Consider the following 22,544-nt stretch of genomic DNA (forward strand, 5'->3'; position numbering starts at 1 on the left):
GCTTTGTTAAACACTGGACTTTATATGAATGCAAGTTTATTTAAATAAAATACTGACAAACTAGAGCTTGTTTAAGGAAACACAAGTGTTAGTTATGATTAAAAGGTCATTCAGAAACAGTTTGCAAAGATTGTGCATATTTTTCTTGGATTTTAATGAATTTTTTTTTTATTTCATGCCTTGTACTTTTAAATTATCCCTGTATTTGATCAGAGAGACATGTAGATGGAAGGATACGCAAATTAATGCAGTCTCGTTTGAGAGTTATTACACATCAGGAAGCAGTCTTTTAATTGAATACATGTAGACTTGTTTCTGCCACGGGCATTAACGCTTTCTTGTTTTGAAGTCCGTTTCTTCAACCATTAGAGGATTTCAGGGCTGTTACAGGATCAGTATTAAGGTTAATAATTACGAACACCGTGTTAGTATGCTGCTGTTCTCTTCACTAGGCTCATCTCCGCGACACAATCAGCCTTTGATTTTCTACTAAGGGGCTAATCCCTACATAGACAAACTCCTGCTGTGTCTTTTGACCAGGTGCAAGGCAATGGTACGATACCACAACTCTCTGATCCTGCAGTTCTATTCTTATTTTCGGCTGCAGATGTGAACAGGTTTATTATTGGAAGAGGAGGCAAGAAGAATCATTTGTAACCAGTGTTTTAAATCAAAGTAGTGATAAAATATACAAATAATGTTTGTCATTATGAGCAATAAAGTTACAGAGAAAATTGTAACGTAAATCGAAATCCGTGGATGTTATATTGAGATTAACCAATTCGAAGGTCCCGTGTAAACCTGAGCGGAAAGGAAACGACACTCGTCAGAGTGGCGTGTCATCTAACCAATTACTGTACCTACGGTCACAGAAAGAGGGCGCCTGAGATGCGGGAAAGAAAAAGAAAAACATTCACTAGCTCGTTTTACGCGGAGTTCGTTGGCTGCGAAAGGTCGTTTGTTTTCGTCATTCTTTACTCTGGTGCGTTTGGTTAGCGTCGGTAGAAGCGCCATAAACTCTGTCGTTCTCGAAGTAAAAATACTTTATTGTCCTGCACATAAACAATTCATTACAGTTTTGGACAACAGGGAGCTTGTTTAAAATTTGCTTCTGTCATTTTGGAGTTTCTGTAGAGCAGCTTTGGAGACGTCTTTACCGTCTCTTCGGATTTGTCAAGAAACGGCAGGCTCGGGAAACTGAGGTAAAATGAAGCTTCTTTTTTTAAGTGAATCAAAGTTGAAAGTTTAGTAGTGTGTGCTCTTAGTGTTTTAAGAAATGTAATTACATGTGGCTGTTTACTGGTTTATCAATATAAGCATCGATATTGGAACTCTTATCTCTTTTACAACTGTCTCAGTCAGCTCCAATTCACGTAGGAGAGAATGTTCGTAGATTTCGCCTCTAGCTTGCATTGTCCAGCAGACACACCAACTTGCCTCAAAGTTGAAAAGTTTAAAGAGCCTTACTTTTGGTTCAGTTTCTACAGTTGGCTGTACAGTTCACTACAACTGTTGCAGAAGCAGCCGAAATTCCACGTTTTTTTTAGGCTTTCTTAGTGGCAATTTATGGCTCAGTACTTTTAGTGGTAAAACGCATTCTATTAAAAAGGGTTTCTTTTCTTACAATTTCAGCAAAACGTTATTAAGCAAAATTGTGTGTAGCTTTAAATATGATTCTGATTATCTTTTCGTATATAGTAACAGTGCAGAAATAACTGTTGATAAACTGTCATTGTACTGATGTTCTTCATGAAGTGGGATCAGAAAACGTGAATGAACAAGTTGCATCAAAATCCCACATGAAAGAACAACGCCCCATAAATTGTAATGATACCATCGAAAATGTGCTCAGCTTACTATGAGGGCTGTGGAATTTAGTGCCCAGACTTGCCCACAGAGGACCAAACCCTTAGTTCCCCAAACTAAAGAGCCCTACACACTCAACTATACAGATACAGCCTTGCTGTTAATTACTCACTCTCATTAGTAGCCAAGACTCGGTCTCACTGCAAGCACACCCTTTCATTAAACAGGGAGGTGTTTCTCATCTCATCTTTCTACTTTTGCAGCTGGCAGCATAAGCACAGCTAGATGACGGTTGTTGGACTAATGCTGACTAATGCAGTTTTTAGATGTTGTTTGCTTAGTAAACACCAGCGATGCTTCTTTAGAATACCGGGAATGCATTTGGTTTTGTCTGATCTGGTGTCGTGGCTTGTATGGCTTGTTCCTTAGAACATATTGTGGCGAACATCCGTAATTAAAGTTGTCATAGATCCCTTAAAATATTGGTAACATTTATACAAATAAGCTTTAGTTTTTGTGCCAGTAGAGATTGCTTTTACATGTCAGGATCTAGTTTTGCATTGCGTGAATTATAGGGTAATCTGAAACATCCTCTCATTCTTTGAAAGTGGTCATTTTAACCTTTAATGTCTAGGATAGCACTACATTTTTTTCTTTCACACAGAAAAGAGTCTTCCAGCTAACCTAAGAACATCACCTTTATAGTAGAGGTTAGACAGGATTTACAGTGCAAAATTACTGTCATGGTCAGTAACCACTACATGTTTCAAATCCCTTCATCATTTAGGTTTTGCTAGTTATCACACTTTTTCTACATTGAAGGCTCTGGTGACCTCAGAACTGTTTCAGTCTTTTTAAATATTTGTTTCACTACAGAGAGTGAACGTTTGGCTACTTCTGTCCCAGTGATCCTGACAAGTGGCATTGCGTAGTCATTGCAGAGTGTGAAGAAATATGTCCTGGGGGTATGACCCCCTAACCTGCTTACCAGCTGAATGTCCAAAAAGAAAGTTGTGGTTCCAAAACACTTGGCACTGATGCCCCACACATTCATTGTGTTCAGTTCAAAAATGCTGGGTTGCATCATTTAGATGTTTCTGTTTTGATTTAGTTTTGAAGATGGTTGGTGTAAAAATCACAAGCATGTGACCAAAGCATGCACTGAAATGCCTAATCAAATGAGGGCTCAGAGTTAAGGGACTGCGGTTGTATGCAGACACACCTCTGTCCCAACTGAGATTTTAGTGACTCAAAAACTCGAGCTCCAGTTCCTTTCCATCAAATTGGTGGTCTTGTCACTTTCTGAGAAATTCTAAATGAAGGGAGTGTTTGATCCAGCTAACATGCACATTATTTTCATCATATTTATCACATTTATCATATTTGGACATGTGGAGAGCTGGTGATTCAGGCAGTGCCTTGTGTGAATGGTGCTAGTTCAGTCCTGTCATAGTCATGTATCTCCTCATACTATGGTAGTCTTGAGTTTCAGAGTTGCGTCTTTAAGCCTCTGAATTCTGAACAGTTTCAGTGTGCACATGAGCGGAACAAGTCTGTCTCATTGATGGAATGATGTATTACATCCTACCATGTCATGTTTGACTTTTTTTCTGACTACTAGAGAATGTTGACTTATTGTTGTTGTTTGTTTTGTTTTGTTTTTAAACATGCTACCCTTTCTGTAATGGGATGCTTGATTCACTCCTGGGACTTTGGCCTGGAAGTTTTAGTTTTAAATGGAGCCTTTTTCATAAGGTATACACCAGCGTTGACTGTCAGGACAAAGAAGACTGAAAGAACAAGTTTCTCAGGGGCCTTCAGCTACCTGGCTCAAGTGTGTCCAGAGTTGCCACCTTGGGGTCCTCTGATTCTGGGTTAAAAGTGTCTAATGAATTAGCAAGTTGCTCTATTTGTACTGTGCAATACCCAGTGAGGTTTCCAGTATTCGTTTGAATTAAGTGTTAAACAGATTAACAACTATAATGATAGCTAGCAAAAAAAAAAGTGAAGCATTTTAGAGATGAAATCATGAGATTGAATTTACGATAGTGTGAGCTTTATACAAAATCATACTACTGCTGGCTTTCATGGCCTGCTAACTTTGATGTTTTCAGCCTGAGCTAATGTTGAACTGCTGTCAGTGTGATGGAGTGGATTTATCTCCTCAGCCACACTTGGCTGCACCTCAAGTTTGATTGAAAAATCTATTAAAGCCCTGGTGTGATTAACACACATTTTCTTCTGTCAAGCCAAGAAGGGGGCTGTGAGTTTCTGTGCTGTAAGCCTGAGACCTGAGCCAACCAGAGGCCACAAGAGACCTGAGAGATTAGATTTAGAAATGACTCAGCCTATCCTTAGAAGAATTTATGTGTATAAAGGGTTAGTATGTGTGTAAAATGCTTTGTCCTGATGTTGATTATATCCATGTTTAAATCATTGTCAGTATTGTCAGACATAAGCCCTTAACAAATACATAAATGGTTTTGTTTTGGTCTTTTCAAAAGGATAAAATAAATGAGCAATATGTCCATTTTCATCATTGCATTTGTAGTGTTTCCAGCTGCCTTCTCTGCCACGTACATTTGATACCTTTTAAATATGAATGTATTCATTAGAATGGCTTAATTTGAAAAATTCTTACTGGCCCTTAGTAGCTTTCATTCCTTATTACCAGTGTTAGTATTTATTGGACATTTTGTCCACCTTTAAGCAAGGATTATATCATTGGTTAAATTATGGGTGTGTCAATGATGACCACATGTACAGTTTTACAGCACAAGTCCTGTGCTTCCACTTTTTTTCCAAGTGGTGGCGCCAACTGATTACCTTTCACTGGTTGCATTTTAACTGTGTCAAGTCAGTTTTTGGTCCTCTGTGAGAAGTGTATTAATGTGGCCTCAGAATTGTTGAGTCTCAAGAATGTAACTTTTTTTTTTCTGTGATTTCACATGCATGACTCAAAATAGGCACAGATCATAAGACGTGACGATGAGGGCTAGGAATTGCTCCTGTTGCAGCCATGTCTTTATTGATATTACTCAGTCTGTGGCATGGATAGTGTTAATGGATCTGTAGTGTTGGCATGTACATAATGTGTAAGGGATGTTTATGGCTGCTGGAGATGGTCCTCTTTCATTTTTTTTCCTTCTCATTTTGAGAAGGACTCACGTGCAGAGATATTAACCGTAGCTAGTGGCAACCCACATGGTGAACTCTGTGTGCTGTTGAATATGGCATGGGGTAGGGTGTTCACAGTGGCCAGTTACCAGTTATTGTCTGTGGGTTGTTCTTTCAAAAACCCTGGATTCTTTGGGCTCCGTTTCTCTCCGCTGGTTCAGTTGGAGGTGTTGCATTGATGACCCCATTTTTTCTAACATGGCTGAGGTGTTTTTGAAATGTCAGGTCACCAGCCGTGGCCCCTCACTTCCTCTGTCGTTCCAAAGGGTGGCACTGACTGACTGCATTTCACCTTCACCCACCATTTGTGTTTGTTGTTATTGCGCCATTAAGCTAAGGTTAGGATGACTTGCATTTGTTTGACAGTTTTAACCGAACATAACAATAAATTATCTGAACACTGTGTTCCTGTGCGGCCTCTGCCAAATCATTGTTTTTGTTGCAAAGTTTGCAGTGTTACTTTCTGTCTGTTACTAATAGCCTGCAGTGTAAATGCGAGGCTGATTGCACTGCTTGCTGGGCCAACTTAGTGGCTCAGCATGGGTCAGACACGGCTGAACCAGTGCAGAATGTAAGCATATGCCAGGAACATTATGCGTGCATCTTTACTTCTTTTCTCTTTCTTTTTTCTCTCTTCTTTCTTTCTTTCTTTCTGTGGTTCACGTTTGTGGCTGGTTTTCAGCTTCCTAGCATCAGCAGACAGGTTATTGCACAAAAGATGGATTAATGTTGCGTTATTACCCTTCTACTAGATACGTTTGCTTCTAAATGGCTGTCTTTTATTGATTGGGACAATCTGGGAGACTGTTGAGAGTATAGGTGATTTGTTCCGTCACCTTTTAAAGAGATCTTTCACGCAATGTAGCATGCATTAAGGGTTCGATTGTTGTCACTGAGAGAAGCTGGCAGCCACTAAATGGGTTGGCTTGCATATGCCAGGATGTCATTATCATTTCTTGCTCTCTGTTGCCTGGTTGTCAGGTGGCATGAGTGACACTTAATAAAGGCTCAGGGTGCTTGGTTATCAGGGAGTACTTTAATGGTTGAGGGCGAATTGCCGGCTTCACCCTCCCATGCCAGAAACCTAAGAATTTTGTCTAATTGCAATGGATTAATATGTGAATTTGAATCTTTGCCATGATTTGCAGTGGTTAAGCAGCTGCTCCTGGAGTGTTCTTGTGATTACCTTCACTCTGCAATGCTGGGCTGCGGCTGAGGTGTGCCTCACCTGCTGTGACTCTACCATGTTTCATAATCGCCAACACGCTCCAATATGAGCATTGTTTCCTTGTTTGTATTTCCTTCCCCACCCACCAGCAGGATTTGGGCAGGCAAGGAGAGTATCGCTTCCTCTGAGAGCAAGGACAGACACAGCTTGGGAAAATGGTGTCTTGTCTGCGCCGTGAGCCGATAAATGGGGAAAGTAGGTTGTCGGGGTCTGAACGGGCTCGTCGCCGCCGCCGAAAGTCTTTGTGGGAGAAAGTGAGAAGTTGTCATTGTGAGCCAGTAGGTCCCTGGTGGCCAGTACACACGGTTATTGCAAAGATCTCAAACAAAGGGCTTCAGGACTCAGGGGGGGCAAAGTCGGGTCCGTGATTTTCTGGAAGCTTTTGTGTTCATTTTGTAAAGAGGAGGGATTAAGGGGTCTCACGCAAAGGCGTGTGTGCGCACAGGAGCAAGGGGAGAGGGAGAGAATCTCCCACCCCAGCCACAGAGAGGCCCCCTACGCTTTAACCTCCTTGTCTCTGATGTGAAGGGGTGTCCTGCAGGTGCCACCATGCCACACAAGTCCCCTCTGTGTCAGAACAAGCACCTCAGTTTCACTTCCTACTTCCCTGCCCCAGATTCTGAATCAGCTTTGACATGCATACTGAAGACGAGCATTTGGCTTTTCATTCTGGATCCAGCTGACTGCCATTTAGTAACTAGGAGCACAAATGGAGAGCAAGGCTAGATCATTAATAATGGTCACCTTCCTGTTTTTGTGTATGGATCACCTTCCACCTTCCTGTTTTTGTGTTGTATAACATACCATACCTATTTAGGTTAAAATGGCATTTGAGCTGTGAAATAACAATTGAGTGAGATCCTCCATAATTGTCCATGTTTTTATGCACTAATAATGCTACAGCAAGTGATTATTTCATGTCCAATAAATACACTACCATTTCAGATTCATTGTTAAGTTGCATAAGGAACTGCACAGTTCTAAAACACCACTGTTTACCCACAAGATTTTTAATGCTGCAGATGATTTCCACCACATAAATCACTGTGGTTTTTGCAGTTTGTTAAAGGTTATACATGAATTAGACATATAGTTCCCCCAGATGTTTGGGGAAGGCCTGTGGGTTTTTCCAAGCCATTATTCAGCAGGTGCACACTGAAACCACCTGGGTTGCAGCCAGGTGTTTATCTAAGAGTCTGATTTAAAAAAAAATAAATAAAATAAAAAAATTGGAGCGTTATTTTCCAGTATGCCTTGCTTTTTGTTTCTTCCTCTTGCTCTGCCTCGGCTCTTCCCGTCACACACACTGCCTTGGCTACTCCTCCTCTGCACTGCATGCTTTGCTTTAGCTCCTCCTCCCCTATCACTTGCTCTGCCTCAACTCTTCCCTCAGTGACATGCTCTGCCTTGGATCCCCCCCTGCCCAATCACATGCTCTGTCTTGGCTCCTCCTACCCACAGTGTCACACATGCCTTGGATCCCCCCCTGCCCAATCACATGCTCTGTCTTGGCTCCTCCTACCCACAGTGTCTCACACACACACTGCATGTCCTTGAACTGGCGGGCCGAGTATGCTTGGGGCAGTGCCTTCAGGCCAGTGTGCTCTTATCTTGTACTAAATCTCCTGCAGGATTTGCACGCTTATTTATGGTGCCAGCAAGATGGCAAAAGGACGTTTGTGCAGTGCTCCTCACACTCTGTGACTGGCAGTGTGACTTCAGAATGCCTTTTGTGTAGTCATATGAACTGGGACATTAGACATAGAGTGGATGGAAACAGCCTTTGATCTGTTGAGTGGCACATCCGCTCATGTGTTGTGGGATCGGGTAGGGGAGGTGCTCGGGAGTGGGTCCCATGCATTGTTCTTTTCGTGGTCAACTTGACATTCTCATCGTTACAAGCTTTCAGCGCTAGAACATGTAATGCCTGATATTCCGTTGTTGAGGAGAAGCAGATGCGTTCTCTTTGCTACACCTTCCATCATCTCATCGCGCTGTGGTGTATGCTGCTGCATTTTAACAATCATCTGAACCCCTTCACTCCCCCTCACCCTAAACCCTATCATGTCCTTTCTGCTGTCCCATTGCCCTTTAGATAGACCTAACGTGCCCGCTTATGCACTTTTGAATGGTGAATAAGGCTCACTGAATAGCATTTGTATGGTCATTAGAGACTGCTGGTGTCTGTAGCAATATTTCTGATTTAAAGGTGGGCCGCATAACCTACATGAGTTTTGTTTGTTTGTTTGTTTTACTTTCTTTCTTGATCATAAATTGCTGCAGTTTTTGTCATTGGAACCTTTCTAGCAAACTCCATAAGTGCCCTTTAAGATGTGAAACCACATATGATGACTATGCTCTCAGAACCCACACTTCTGAAGCTGCCCCTTACTTGGGCCTTTCTGTGTTGTCCCAATAGCACATGCACTATTGCACAACTATTTTCTGAAGTCACGCTTTCTTTAGTCTGTGCCTGTTTGCCCTTCAGCAACCTTCCTACAGGGAACCCTAATCGGACAGAACAAACTCCCCCAGTTTAACTGAAACACAACTGTAGCTTTAATGACCTTGTGTTCTTAAACAGAGGGCTTGTTTTCCCAAGACCACCATACAGCGAGGCAGGAGTTAACCATGGACTTTTAACCTTGGAGGGTGCCATATACTCTGATGAAGTGATATGTGGCCATGCTACTCGGCCGAAGTTTCTAAATGAACACTTTGTTTTTAAGGTTGTAAGAGCTGAGGACTGGCAGAGGGAGATTGTTGTTTTGAGTTGAATAGTCGCACATTGCTTCGCTGGTGGGATGAATGGGGGTATTTAGAGGTGGGTGACACACACAGCGCACAATAGTTAAGAGTTTTACTGCATGTCTTTAGCCTTGGCTGGGCTGGCCTCGGGCTCACACGCTCACAGCTGCGCTCCTGTTATTGCTTCATTCGATGCTTTATTGACATGAGCGTCAAGAAACGCTTTTGCCAAAGCAGTACAAAGTATGTAGGATAAACAGCATAGTGGCTACAGAAAGTCAACTTCTAACCAACGCTCACGGGCCTCATGTTCACTACACCCGTTTTATTCCTGTAATTTTTGCTTACATCTGACCTTTAAGTGCTCCACGAGTCTACAAATCAGTGGGTTAGTGAGATTTAAGATAATATTGATTGCAAGTAACAATGGTCCTTTTTACCGTGACGGTTGCTAGGGTGCTATGTAAACGGAAAAATGGTCATTCAAACTGGAGCTGTATTTTATAATTTTTGGAGTGCTGACGCTGACCAAGTGTTGCAGCGTAAATGCTACATTGCGTGCTGATGCGTATTTTACATTTTACATTAAACTGTAGACTGTGAATTTTGCAAAGGACAAAACAGACAAAACAGACAAAAAATACTAGTAAATAAATACGAACTACATAAGATTTAATACATAAGAGCTAAACATATGTGTTTGCAAAAGAACAATGTTCAAAGGTGAAAAGCTTATAAATAATTATTTCCAATTCCTACAATTATGCAGAGATAAGTAAACCAATGCAAACACTGGTCTTCCTTCTTGCACTCTGCCTGAGTGTTTGCATTTTCATGTGGTGCTTGGGATTGTTCTGCAGTTGCTCTGCCTCTCTCTTTTTCTTCCTTCACTACAATAGCATTTGTGTCAGAGGAGTATTTTAAACACTCCGGCCGTGGCAGCATGCGTGTGTGCTGACGTACGTGGGATATTCTCTCCAGGAGCTGCTGTTTGTTTAGGGCCAGGGTGCTGACTGATAATGGCCCATTATGGTAGCCATTGCCCCTTGTTGTTCTGTGCAGATGGACCCCCGCTCGGAGGGCTCCCCCCCGGACGACTACCACCACCACCACCATGCTCCCGTCTGAACGCACCCCTTCCGGCTCAGGGAACTGCTGGGAAAAGGGCATGACATCACTCTGGCTGTGCAAGACTTTGTTCAGAGTGGCACAGCAGGCTGAATGCCCCATAGTGCATTGTATGCACTTGATGCATTAAGGTGCTATATGCAGTTTTCAGCTGAGAATGGTAGTTGTCAATGCAGTCAAGTTTGAGTCTCATTTGTTCTCATCTGTGCCTGTACAGCAGTGGTTTAGAGAAGTATTAGACAGATGTGTGTCATTTGTTTTAGATTAACATTTCCGATAGCTGTTTAGAGACCAACCATTACTTGGAAATTCTTTTACATTTTACATTTGTAATTTTATACAATTGAATTAAAGGAGAAAAAAGGTTACTTTATAATCATTCGGGGCATTTACATTCATGTTTAAATAATTGAACCTAATTAAGGCAATATTCTACTTGTTGAATTGGGTAATCTTGATGAAATTAAGGTTAAACTTGCTATAAGCATAACCTAGTTTCAGTTTTTAGTGGCATGTATACACCTTGTATGGATTTGTTTTCATACTGTGCAAGCATTAAAAGGTCATAATTCATGTCACATGCATCTGACCTGGAAACAGATATTTCACCAAATAAACCATGGACTGCAAATGACGGTGACTACAAGTTGGAGTAATGTTAGACCTGCATAATTTGCACTCTGCACAAGTGCATTACGGCATCATCTGATTTGCATCACCACTGAAGGGAATAATGTCTTGCATTAAGGTGTTCTATGTACACCACTGTACACAGAACAAATTAAACGCAGTAGGAGTTGCAGCATTTCCCTCCAGTATGCTTCCTTTTCTGCCCACTTCCCTATTCCACTTCCTTTCCCATCTGTCAAACATGCCATATTCTTGAATAAGTGGCATTACTACACATGTAAACACCTTAATCAAACTTGTACCTGAATCTGGTTATTCACAATAACTAGATTTATTGTTTCTCAGTGTAAAGACTGAGGCATTTATTGTCTTTTTCGTTTAGGCATCAATGGTGGCGATCCAACGGTTAGTGTACATGTTGAGGTCCTCTGGTCAAATCCTTATACCAGGGATGCTCCAGATATCCTAATCTTTGCTACTGGTTAATACAAGTCCCTGGACCAAAAGTGCTAAAAAAAAACCAAAAAAAACGCAACTCGAATCAAAATATACCCGTCCAGGAAAGCACACTGCAACTGCATGATTTAGCATGAAAAATGATTGGACATATTTTGCAATACCTTTTAATGGATTTCTAAAAACAAGTTTGTTTTTGGACAGTGCTTACTGTAACACTGTTAGGGGAGCAATAAAAGAGTCTATCCTTTGGAATAATTTGGAATATGCAGGCATCGTTTTTCTCCGACAAGTCAGAACCAGAGCAAGTCAGGCTAGCTTTCCCACAAGGCCTTTTGGGTTGGGTGGTGGTGGTGGTGGTGGTGGTGGTGGTGGTTGTTGTTGTTATTGTTTTAAATTAATTATTTTTTCTTTTCCCAGAACATTTCATGTAATTTCTAGCTATATGTTTATCTATGATGCTGGACTAAGTTACATTGCGAGCAATGTGCATGGACGTCCCCACTTCTCTGCTGCAGCAGAAGCAACTCGGCGCTCCCCCAGGGTACTGCTGGCACAAAACAAATGGACCTTCCATATTGCTGAATCTATACACATTGCACTTTACAAATATGGTTTGTTCTAACATTCGTTCATCCCTCAGTGCATTATTGAAATTCAAAAAGTCATTACTCAGAGTTAATTCTGTTATGGGCACTTTTGGACTATATGTGAGTGTAGTAAGATCATTTTATTTTTTGTCAATATTGTTGTTTGCATATATATAAATAAAATGTACTCAGTTTACCTTTTAGTATTTAATATGACACCAGTTCCCCCAAATTCCCTATAGATGTCGCTATACTTCACATACCTGATAACAGCAAGTAAAATTTGCAATGATGAATCACTCTGTAAGACTACAAAATGTATGAATAGACAACACCCCGGCACCATACACACACACACGCTCCGCCAATAGGAACAATACTTTACTCTCTTGGATTTTAATCATCAAAGCCAGAATGCGGTGCCTGTTTTAGCACTGTCAGTTTCACAGTAAAGAAGACAGGCACTGTCATTTACTTTCTATGGCTAATACCTCTCTCTCAGTTGTTCTGGTTTATCTACAGTGCGTTTCCAAGGGCAAGAGCCTCTTTGAATCCTTCTCTGTTCCTCTTGTACTGTCAGCTGAGCACTCTTCCTTCTTTTTGTCCGGTGACTTCACATACCTGTTAACAGCAAGTAAAATTTGCAGTGATGAATCGGTACTCCATTCTCCCTCTAACGCTTTTTCCTCAAGTCAAATATGTATCATAGTTATTCAGTGTGATTGGAATACCCTGGGATCTTCTCATTCCTGCTAAGTGTTCACGTTCTTTAGGTGGAATGGCACTCGAGCAGCAAGCTTTGGCATGCTTTGTGGATCATTGTTAAATAGAAATCCAACTGCTGACCACTGCAACTGCAGTCTGTTCTCTTTCAAACTGAAATGCACCTTTCAAAAGCTGGTTTCCTAAATGTGCTGGTTTTAAGGGCCTAGTCCAACCAACCAATACACCATGTTATGCTAAATCATGATTATTCAAAGCTAGTGCCTTTTTTCATTGTATTACCAACATCTTATTTTATGACTTAGTACAGGTAGTTCAGCTAATTAGAAGACAATATAAATTAATGCTATAGAACTGGCTAAGTATGCAGTTTTGTCCTCAGAGCAACACTTTTGTCATTAGTTTTAATCACTTGGAATATGATAAAGCAACACCCAGTGAGGGTTTACAGTAAATGCTGGCACTGTTCTGAGCCACTGTGCTGTTTTGTGTTTGGAGCCACCAGTCTGTCCCCCATTTCAGTGAACACTAAAGATGATTTTCATCCAGGTGTTCTGTTTGGGTTCTTCCATCCACTATGTGAGAGTACAAAATGTAGGCAGAAAAAAAACAACACCCCCGCCTTATACACACACACACACACACACACACACACACGCTCCACCAATAGGAACAATACTTTACTCTCTTGGATTTTAGTCAAGAAAGCCAGAATGCGGTGCCTGTTTTAGCACTGTCAGTTTCACAGTAAAGAAGACAGGCACTGTCATTTACTTTCTATGGCTAATACCTCTCTCTCAGTTGTTCTGGTTTATCTACAGTGCGTTTCCAAGGGCAAGACCCTCTTTGAATCCTTCTCTGCTCCTCTTGTACTGTCAGCTGAGCACTCTTCCTTCTTTTTGTCTGGTGACTGGAATCAAAATCATTTTACATAACCTTTCCTGCAAAGAAGTGTCACACAGTCTGTGTTTTTGTCAGTGCGAGACCTAGCACCTTCATTCTTCCTTTTCCCTTGACCCACTCTTCAACAAAGGTGAAAGGAAGGTGGGGGGGGGGAGTCACATTTAGATTATGTACTTCTCACTTGTTTACAACAGGTCCAGTAAGATTTGAGTTAAAGGGGAAGAAGCTGCCCACTTCAGATATCCTATTAGTATATCTGTAAAAAAATGCAAATGTTCCCAATGTTGTGGCAGGTGTCTGGGTAATGTATGGTATAAGAGTATTATTGGTAATGTTACTTTCATCAACCCCCCCCCCCCATTACTTCGTTTGGTCCCACAAAAAAAGAATGATGTGATTACTGCTGTAAAATGCTGATTCTTGCACTCTCAGCAAATAATGATTTATGCACAGAAGGAGTTGTGTGTCTTGCCTCCAACAAAGCTTTGTGGGGGAGAGTTGCAAGAATCACACAAAACACAAAAAGTAATGTTAAAAAAAAAAAAGCATAATTCAATTCCAATACATTTCATCAAGTAAAATAACAGTCGTGAGTTATCTCTCTGCTTTAGAATTTGCTAAAGACCATTCTAATACTGTGGCTAGTTTCCTGCAGCTAAATCCTGAAGGTAAGATTTGTGGTCTTCCTTCTTTGTTACTGGTCTCGCTCTGCCTACCAGACTGAGGGATCTGAACCATGGACACTTGTCAAAGTACCAGCTGCAACACAAGCTCCTCCACTGCATCAGAGATATCCTGTTCTCTAATGCACAGAGACAGGATGCAGACTGGCAGCATGTGTCACTGAAGTGAGATGTCATCTGCCACACCCTGCAAATCCATGAAAACTTTAATTCAGATTCGAGGAGAAGTCACTGTTTGTGTGTGTGTGTGTGTTCGTGTGTACGTGCGTGTCTGTGGTGTCTCCCCCAGTTTTATGTTGCTGAAAATGTCTTCTAAGATGTCAAGCTCAACCAACATGGCCAATGCAAGGCGGATGGTACAGCAGCTCCGAGTCGAAGCCAGCATCGAAAGGATAAAGGTGTGTGATGCCACATTTTGCTCCTGCAAATCCCTGTCACCCATTCTTTTAAAAGAGAAACAAGCTGAAATCCAAGAGCAACTTGGTTTCAATGCAAATAGTGCAAGGTGAAAGAGTGAACCCTGCACACTGCTGTTAATGCTGGCTCGCCCCTTCTCTCTGCACTGCTCTGCTCCTTCAGGTATCCAAGGCTTCAGCGGACCTCATGCGCTACTGTGGAGAACACGCCAAGCAGGACCCGTTACTGATGGGTATCCCTGCTTCAGAAAACCCCTTCAAGGACAAAAAGCCCTGCACTATATTGTAGTGGGCATACCTCAGCCCCTCCTGTTATTTAATTAATCCCACTCAACACTGCCTTAAGTCCAGATCTAGCTAAACCTGTGCAGCAAATTGTAGACTGCATTTCAACACTGTAAATCAGTGTCCATCAGTACTAATCACTGGTCACCTAGGAGAAAGATTGGCATTGCTGTGCATATGATGCATCTTTTCTTATAGTATATCTTGCATTTTTCAGACCGAACTGAAAGAATTCCGGAGAATGAACGTATAACTCCAGTAAAAAGTGTTAAATTACGGTTTTCCACTGAAGTGTGCCATTAGTCAGTTCCTTTGTGGTTTATGTAGGGAAGTTGGTATAAGCAAGTTACACACTTGATGACACACTGAGAGGGTGAGAATAATGAAACTGATGTAACCTTCCCTAATGTTGTAGCTGCTGTCAGAAATCCCCAGAAAAATCTAAAGCAAGTTAAACCAGTAGTTTGTGGGGGGTGTATGGGGTTCTTTCTGCTGTTTTAGATTGATTAGAATGAAATGTGTATTTCTTGTACCTGTCCTTTTCCATCCCCAAAGAACTATAGAATGCAAGTGAAAAAGTGATTAAATGAATAAAAATGTAATATATAAAAAAGAGGTTTAAAGAAGGTCTTGACATATTTGCTTTATGCTGGTTAATTGTGTGCTGTGCTAGTACTTTATCAATTATCTTTATAGCAAGGGGATTTAGTTCCATTGATTTTGTTGTAAGAAAATTTGGAGGATTGTTTCAATATTAAAGTGGACTTGTTTTATTATGGACTGAAGTACTTGGGTCACAAGTGTCTCTTGAAAAAGAAATTTTGATCTTAAAGGACACATAGGATATAAGTTAATCACCCTATTAGGGGAGAGTTAGGATAATATGGGTTTGTTGAATCCTATGGGAAATAACAGCAATGTTATGCCTTGCTCAGCCACACCACAGGTCCCTTGATTCCAGACAGTTTAGAACTGGTTGCTATTGGCTAATTGGAACAAGTCATATATAATCCCTCCATCCGTACATAGTGCATGGATACTGACATTGCCTTTTGTCATTTCTACAAATTAGGCAGTGTTTATGCATCAAAAGGTCTGGGTCAACTAATAAAAATCAGTATAAATCTGAATCAATACTGTTATTTTTGTTACTGTTTTGTCAACTTTCAGTTGTTTTTTTTTTTTCAAGGTCATAATTATTTTCCCTACCTCTTATTGACATCATGCAGCGGTGTTCTTGATTTGTGTCCATGGAACATTTAATGACCAGTGACACGCATTAGATTCTTCATTGGAACAGTGACTTCATTAGGCATCACTCTTCAATGATTCTGTCAGTGTTTCAGTGTTAAGGCAACACAGTGCCTTTCTCTGAATTTTTAAATTTATGTGCCCAACAAAACCTGCTCTCAGTGCAGTCCTCTGGCACCCCCACCCAGTCTAGGTATTTGATCTGTTCCAGCTCCTGCACGCCTCCAGCTCCTGGACATCTGGTTGAGTAAGTAAGGCCTGCAAAATCTGATCACCTCAGGGTCAGACGTAGCATCAGGAGCTGGTCAGAAATAATAAATATGTGGTCTGGCTGGGAGTCTAAATAGACTAGATGGAGACCTGGATCAACCTTGCATGCGTTGCTTATATTCCTCATTAAGCCATCTTTAGTTTGGGCCGAGCGGAACTAAGATTAGCAGTTGCTCTCAACCTCGTACCTGAAGCTGTGTGATGTCACCAAGTAGACTGCACTTTTACAAGCCTACAGAAACGACACCTTTGACCCACTGACCTGCAGAAGCGAATCACAAATGCATGGCATCAATGCTTCCTTTGTTGGGCTGCGGGGCTTCCTAAAAGTAAACACTTCTACTATCAGTGTTTGCTTTCCATAACTTGCAGTGTAGCATAGACTTCCATATACTCTGGTATAGATAACATAACATATACTCTCTACAGGACAGAGCTGGCTTTGTTTGGGCTTAATGAAAGCCACAGCTCCACAGCTGAGGACATGCCATCGTCCTGAGGCAGTAGCACAGAAAAAAGTCTCCTATGAATCACTCCAAAGCTAAATATGACCAAATAACAGGCACTGACACATGTCATGGCTGTGAAGCAGGAGTAGGGGAAACAAAATATGCATTTAGTCACCAACTGGGTATTTTATTATATGTTTCCATATAATAGAGTCTTTCCATATAAGAGATGCCTCGAGCAGAACAACCTGTGTCAGAGACAAGAAAATAACATTTCTAATGAACTCAATGAATTTGTTATGAGACCTGTGTGCTTGAGCATGAACAGTTTACCCAATGTGTGTTTAACCCTGCATGTGAATGACTTGATTATCGATTATTGATCACTCTGGTTTTGCAAATACAATATATAAAACTGTATGTTTCAATCTCTTTGCCAAGCATTTGAATTTGTTGGGTTGATATTATGAACAATATATTAACCAGATCAAACATTTGTGTCTTAATTTTTATTTGTATTATCATTATTATTTAAACACCTATGCTAGTCTAGGCCTCATCCTTTCCCTATTCTTAATAAAAGATGATTTTTGTTATATCTGTTAAATAAAAGAATGAAAACTGAATCTAGCTCTGGAGAAAAGCCATGGAGTCAGGCAGTAGATTTACATTATGGAGGCTTGGGATAGATCTTGACGTGCAGTATTTCACTTGACTATTCATATCTCGGTCACTGTGACCTATGCAGCTCTGAAACATGTACTGCATGCCTGTATAATTCTGCCTACACAACCCCACCCTCTCAAAACTGTTTCATAAATAATTTTATTAAAATGTCTAAAAAGTTTAACATTCACTGGAACTCCGAGTCCTTCATTTAACTTCCAGTTAGATGGTATCTTAATGAAGGGACCTGCACTGTGTGTCACCAACACAAAGTAAATTATGACTGTTGCTAGTAGGTCATGGGACTGGGTCTAGTGCTCGTGTTTAGTGCTAAACAATAGGATGGGTTTTACCATAAAATATACAGCACAATATGAGTGTTTGGTTGTTTAATTCTTCTCACCACCTCATTCTCTGAGAGAAGAAAAATGCCTGGTTTATACAATTATGTCCTTGAAGACTACAGGCTTTGAAGCCTATTCATTTTTGTAATATGCATCACTATGTTAAAAAAGATATCCATGCCAATCAATTACACACAAGTCCATGAATGCAGAAGTTTAGTTACAGCTAAATTTCACAAATATAATGAAACTGTTAATAAACCAAATTATGTATCCTTTCAAACCCCAGCCTATCAAACTAAGATGAAGTATTTAAAATATACCCTGCTTACAGCTGTCCATGGCTTTGTGGCGCATGGGCTTTGGAGCATGACATGCATTAGGGTGGAGGTGTTTTAAGTCTGAATGATGATAACTGACATGATGATGATGGTACTCAGTGGCATGGAATGTGCTGATACGGAGGCATATAGGACATTGCTGATCCCGGCATGCGCTTCCCTTCATGCTCCTTGAGCCCCTCTCCTGCAAACGGCCCTAGCTGACACCACAACCCTGCAGTCATTAACAAGTTCAGTATCACTTTTTATGAACAGATTATGAAATACTAGAGGCCAAAGGGCCCAAAATGGATTGCCTATGGTCAAGGGAAAGCTTTTTAAAGAACATTTTCTTATGCATATGCCAAAGATACATTATATTAGTCAACTCTCAGGATGCACTGAAAAAGTACTTTTAAGAATACACCCATTTATCTTTCATTGAGCATTCTAATAATGAAAAACACAACATTAAAGGATGTTAAAAGGATGGCTTACTGACTGCATTCCTAGAGTTACAGCCAGGAATGAAACATGCAATGGAATGCGTGGAAATATTTAACCATGGAGAGCAAGTGAAGGGTGTGGAACACACTGCACTTAAAAACTAGTCCAGTACACAGTGAACCAAAAGTCATAACAATGCTCCTCCTGCATCACCTGTCTTCTCTTGTGTTTTATGTTCTAAAAATAGCCTTTTGAAAAGACACGAATGACCTCAGAACCTGGATTTTTCTGTTAAGCAGAGTTTTGGCTTCCTAAATGGCTACCCTGAAACTGGTTTTGTGATAACATGGAGGGGGGTCTGACACCAGTTCAACATAAACACAACCTCATTTATATGAAGACAAGTTTAATTTAGGTAGAGAAAGTTCTAAGAGACTAATCACAGTGGCATGAGGCAATGCTTACTACTATAAAATATAAGCAATGCCACTTAGTCCAAGTGCATGTTTCTTACTCCAACCACCGGTACCAAGTCCAAGAATAATATCAGCTAGGTTAGTCTGTACAAATGTGACCATCTCATGATCATGACTCTGCTCCCAGATAGGGGATTGCCTCCTTTTTCATCAGTTGTGACATCACTACCCAAACCCTGCCTGCATCAGATTCATATGCAGAAGAGGTTGCATGAGCAATCTCTCATGTTCTCTCTGTAAGCCAGGCCTGATGACTCACAGTCATGCAATCACAGCCACACCTTTGGTGCTAAAGGTTAACAGGAGCAGACCTTACATTTGTTGAGGTACATATATATGATCACAAGACAAAGGCAATATAGTTACTGGGAACTAAGCAGGCTACTAAGACTAAAAAGGCAACCTGTAGAAATGAGCCTAGTCATGCTGACCAAAGCAGAATAAAGAGGCTGGGGGAGGTTGTCAGCAACGAGGAGTTACCAAGGTCACAGTAGCCAGAGTGATACCCATCATCTAAAGGGAGCGGGGGGGGGGGGGGGGGGGGAGTTTTCAGGATGGACCCACTCCCCTCTCTGCAGTTCCAGCAATAGAGTAAACTGCATCGCTACCATTTGCAGTTTCCAAAATATACTTTATTGCATCAAAAACACATCATAGGTGCATTGGTATAAAGTATAAAAAGTTAATATAAATACACCTTTTAAATTAATATAAGGATATAATATTAAAGACTATAAAATGAACAATTATAAAAACAACTTATATGGGAAAGTGTGGAAGTAAAGTTCCTTCTCTTTACATGTTTGGTAGCTCTTCCCTTTTTATAAATAGTTGAACAATAATAATACAACATTAGCAACACTTCAAATGAACAGTAAGAGTTGTGAGAAAAACAGAACAGCAATTTCCAAAAGGCTTTTGCTTCCAGCAGCCCTGTCCTCTCTCAGAGGTGGGATCACGGGTTTTACCCTAAACAGAAATGTCGGATGATGCTTCCTCAGACAAAAATCATTCTTAGGGAGCTATGGCGTTCACCTGAGTTCATGATTCCTTTCAGTAATCACTGTTTTTCTTGAGTCCACTGTCCCCAATGTTTTACCATCTCCTCACAGGCTTGAAAGCAAAAACAAAAACTTGCTGAATCACCTTCACAGTTTGCTGGAGACAGACTCCCTTCCTCCAAGCCATGCAGTGCTCAGGTACCTAGATCTGCACTGGGGCAGATCCTTCTTAGTGCATTTCTATGTTTTCTTATGTTTTTATATTTTGCCCCCCACAGTGTTCTCTTATCGGGCTTAACTTTCTTCATCGTTCTGGAAGGTTAATAATGGGTACCCACTGGTCCATGCATCGGCTCTCTTGGCAAAAGTGATTCACTGTCCACAGTGCTTGGCTCTTTCCCGTAGATGTACGTGGGCTCTGGTGGGGGTAGAAAATGAGACTGTTAAGCATATATTGGAATCAAATAGCACTAGTTTTTGTAGAACTAGATACCTGCTACGTATAGCAAAGTTTCATTCTCAGTTACACCCTAAGAGTTCAACTGAATTTAACTGGGAATTCAAACCCATCTTGTACATAAAACTTTAAAAAGGTTTGTATGTCATTGAGGTGTGCAAATGAGTTTAGCACAACAAGAATATAAAAAGCAAATTACACTTAAGTGCATTATAAATGTTAAATATTTTCATTGCTGTGGGAGGGTATAATTTGCATTTGGTCCATAATGCAGGCCACATGTGAGTAAGCGTAGCACTGGCAGTTTGGTCTAGGGCATGTTTGGGCAAGTCGATTAAGACTTCATGCAGTTCACCCAACATGCCCAATATTTTCCAGTTTCATTCTTCTGCTTTCATCTGGGTATTATCAAACATTTGTCATTGAAGTTTGCTTCACTGTACTGAAATTGTCTTGTGTGGACTGTTATTTTATGGCTACTTACAGTAACCAAGACGCAATGGAAATCCATTTGCTCCCCTCCTTGTTTCCCTCCACCACCGAGAATCTCGGCCAAGCGCCTCGTGGTGTTTACTCGCAGAATGTTGATGTCATTCTCACAGCAGAAAGCCTGGATCAAGGTGAAGTGGATCTGGAGGGCAACATCTTTGACGTCCTCGTCATCGGTGGCGAGGATGCAAAGCACAACGTTGTCAGGGTCTCTGTGCATAGAGAAAAAGAGAATCGAACTCTGAACATTAGTTACAAAGTTAACTAACTAGCATTGGCTAGGTACACATCAATCTGTTCGCAAGAACTATTTAAACAACTTCATGAAAGAAGTTTTAGCTGATAGGCAGTTACTTACACATTCAGCGATTTTGCAGCTTCGTACACTCCAACTGTAATGCACCCTTGGAGCAATGCCGAACTGAGGACCTCCTCAAGTGCTTTAGACACCGAATCCATCCTGAAATTTGACGAGGAACATGTCAGTATGAGGGTAGCAGGTGTCATAACCTGTTAACACTCGCTAGCTAGCGAGCGAACTAGCTTGTTTATTACCTAGGTTGTATACCAAATTGCTGCTGTATGTAGCTACTAAAACGTAGAGGTAACCTAACTCGTTCGCTAATGTAGCTACAACTTATTTTAATTACTTCTGTAATTACATAAATGCATGTTTTACTTATTGATGTTTTTAATAAGACAAGCTCGATCCGATTTACAAAGAGTTCCAATACAATGCAAAAACTAAAAATGAGCTGGTTAGCAATGTAAAATTGGGAACCGGTAAATTAGTCAACTAGCATTAGTCTCACGCTGGGTCTCGTGACCACACTGAACCTTCAATTATCGCGACCTGTCACGCGAAACTGTTGCTATGTAGTCGATAACAGGTAGCTAATGAGCGGCTAAAGTTTGTCCCTTTTAGAAACACCGAAACCTGTAGCTAGCAACAAATATGACCCAAAAAATTACCCATTTAACTCAAGTTATGAATGCAATGCCCGTCATAATCACTTCATGAGAGACTGCATGTACCTTAAATATCAATACAATTAAACTTACCTTTCGACAGAGCAATCTCCGTTTAGCTCCTCAAAAGTCATGCTGCTTATAAAATCCAGTACGGTTTGAAATTACTTTGCTACAAAATGCTGAATTGGTTACGAGCTTCTCTTCGTCCTAGCAAGGTAGACAGCACGCTATATGTCACTGTCGCCAGTTGAATCTATGCGATACCTTGCAGCAAGTAAATAAGATTAAGTTCTCCTGGCAACAAGTCAACACTGTCACAACCCTAGTGGTTACTCCTCATTGGATGTATGCTAACTAGGGTAAACAAACTAGGCTCTGAATGGATATCACTACAAAAAATGACGTTTTATTGGTTCGTCATGGTGTTGTAGGCGTGGTTAGTATCGTGTCAGTCGAGATTATTCAGAATCTTTGCCCACTTTTTAAAAATTTACCCACTTTTTAAAAATGTACATAAATATATGTCCAGTAGAATATAAAATACTACATTCATGAACATTTTACTAATACACTGTATAATTATTACTATAGACTAATATAGACTAATAGTCTGACGCGCTGAAGAAGTT

At 40.8% G+C, this 22,544-nt stretch overlaps 2 protein-coding genes across 3 annotated transcripts; one reads left to right on the top strand and one right to left on the bottom strand.

Moving 5' to 3' along the window:
- Positions 1–915: 915 nt before the first annotated feature.
- On the top strand, positions 916–17,599 carry gng12a (guanine nucleotide binding protein (G protein), gamma 12a). Its single transcript, XM_035528395.1, has 3 exons — positions 916–1,202; positions 14,362–14,470; positions 14,652–17,599. The coding sequence occupies exons 2-3, from the start codon at positions 14,366–14,368 to the stop codon at positions 14,775–14,777; spliced, it is 231 nt and encodes a 76-aa protein (XP_035384288.1). The 5' UTR covers positions 916–1,202; positions 14,362–14,365; the 3' UTR covers positions 14,778–17,599.
- A 2,007-nt stretch (positions 17,600–19,606) lies between these two features.
- gadd45aa (growth arrest and DNA-damage-inducible, alpha, a) lies at positions 19,607–22,239 on the bottom strand. Of its 2 annotated transcripts, XM_027031111.2 has the most exons (4): positions 22,006–22,239; positions 21,302–21,403; positions 20,939–21,155; positions 19,607–20,415 (listed from the first exon to the last, which is right to left on the bottom strand). In XM_027031111.2, the coding sequence occupies exons 1-4, from the start codon at positions 22,044–22,046 to the stop codon at positions 20,302–20,304; spliced, it is 474 nt and encodes a 157-aa protein (XP_026886912.1). In that variant the 5' UTR covers positions 22,047–22,239; the 3' UTR covers positions 19,607–20,301. The 2 variants fall into 2 exon arrangements, with proteins under 2 accessions (XP_026886912.1, XP_035384232.1); XM_035528339.1 differs by lacking the exon at positions 22,006–22,239 and having other exon boundaries at positions 21,302–21,450.
- Positions 22,240–22,544: the final 305 nt, after the last annotated feature.

The sequence above is a fragment of the Electrophorus electricus genome, chromosome 7, assembly GCF_013358815.1.
Source record: "Electrophorus electricus isolate fEleEle1 chromosome 7, fEleEle1.pri, whole genome shotgun sequence".
NCBI classification, from domain to species: Eukaryota; Metazoa; Chordata; class Actinopteri; order Gymnotiformes; family Gymnotidae; genus Electrophorus; species Electrophorus electricus.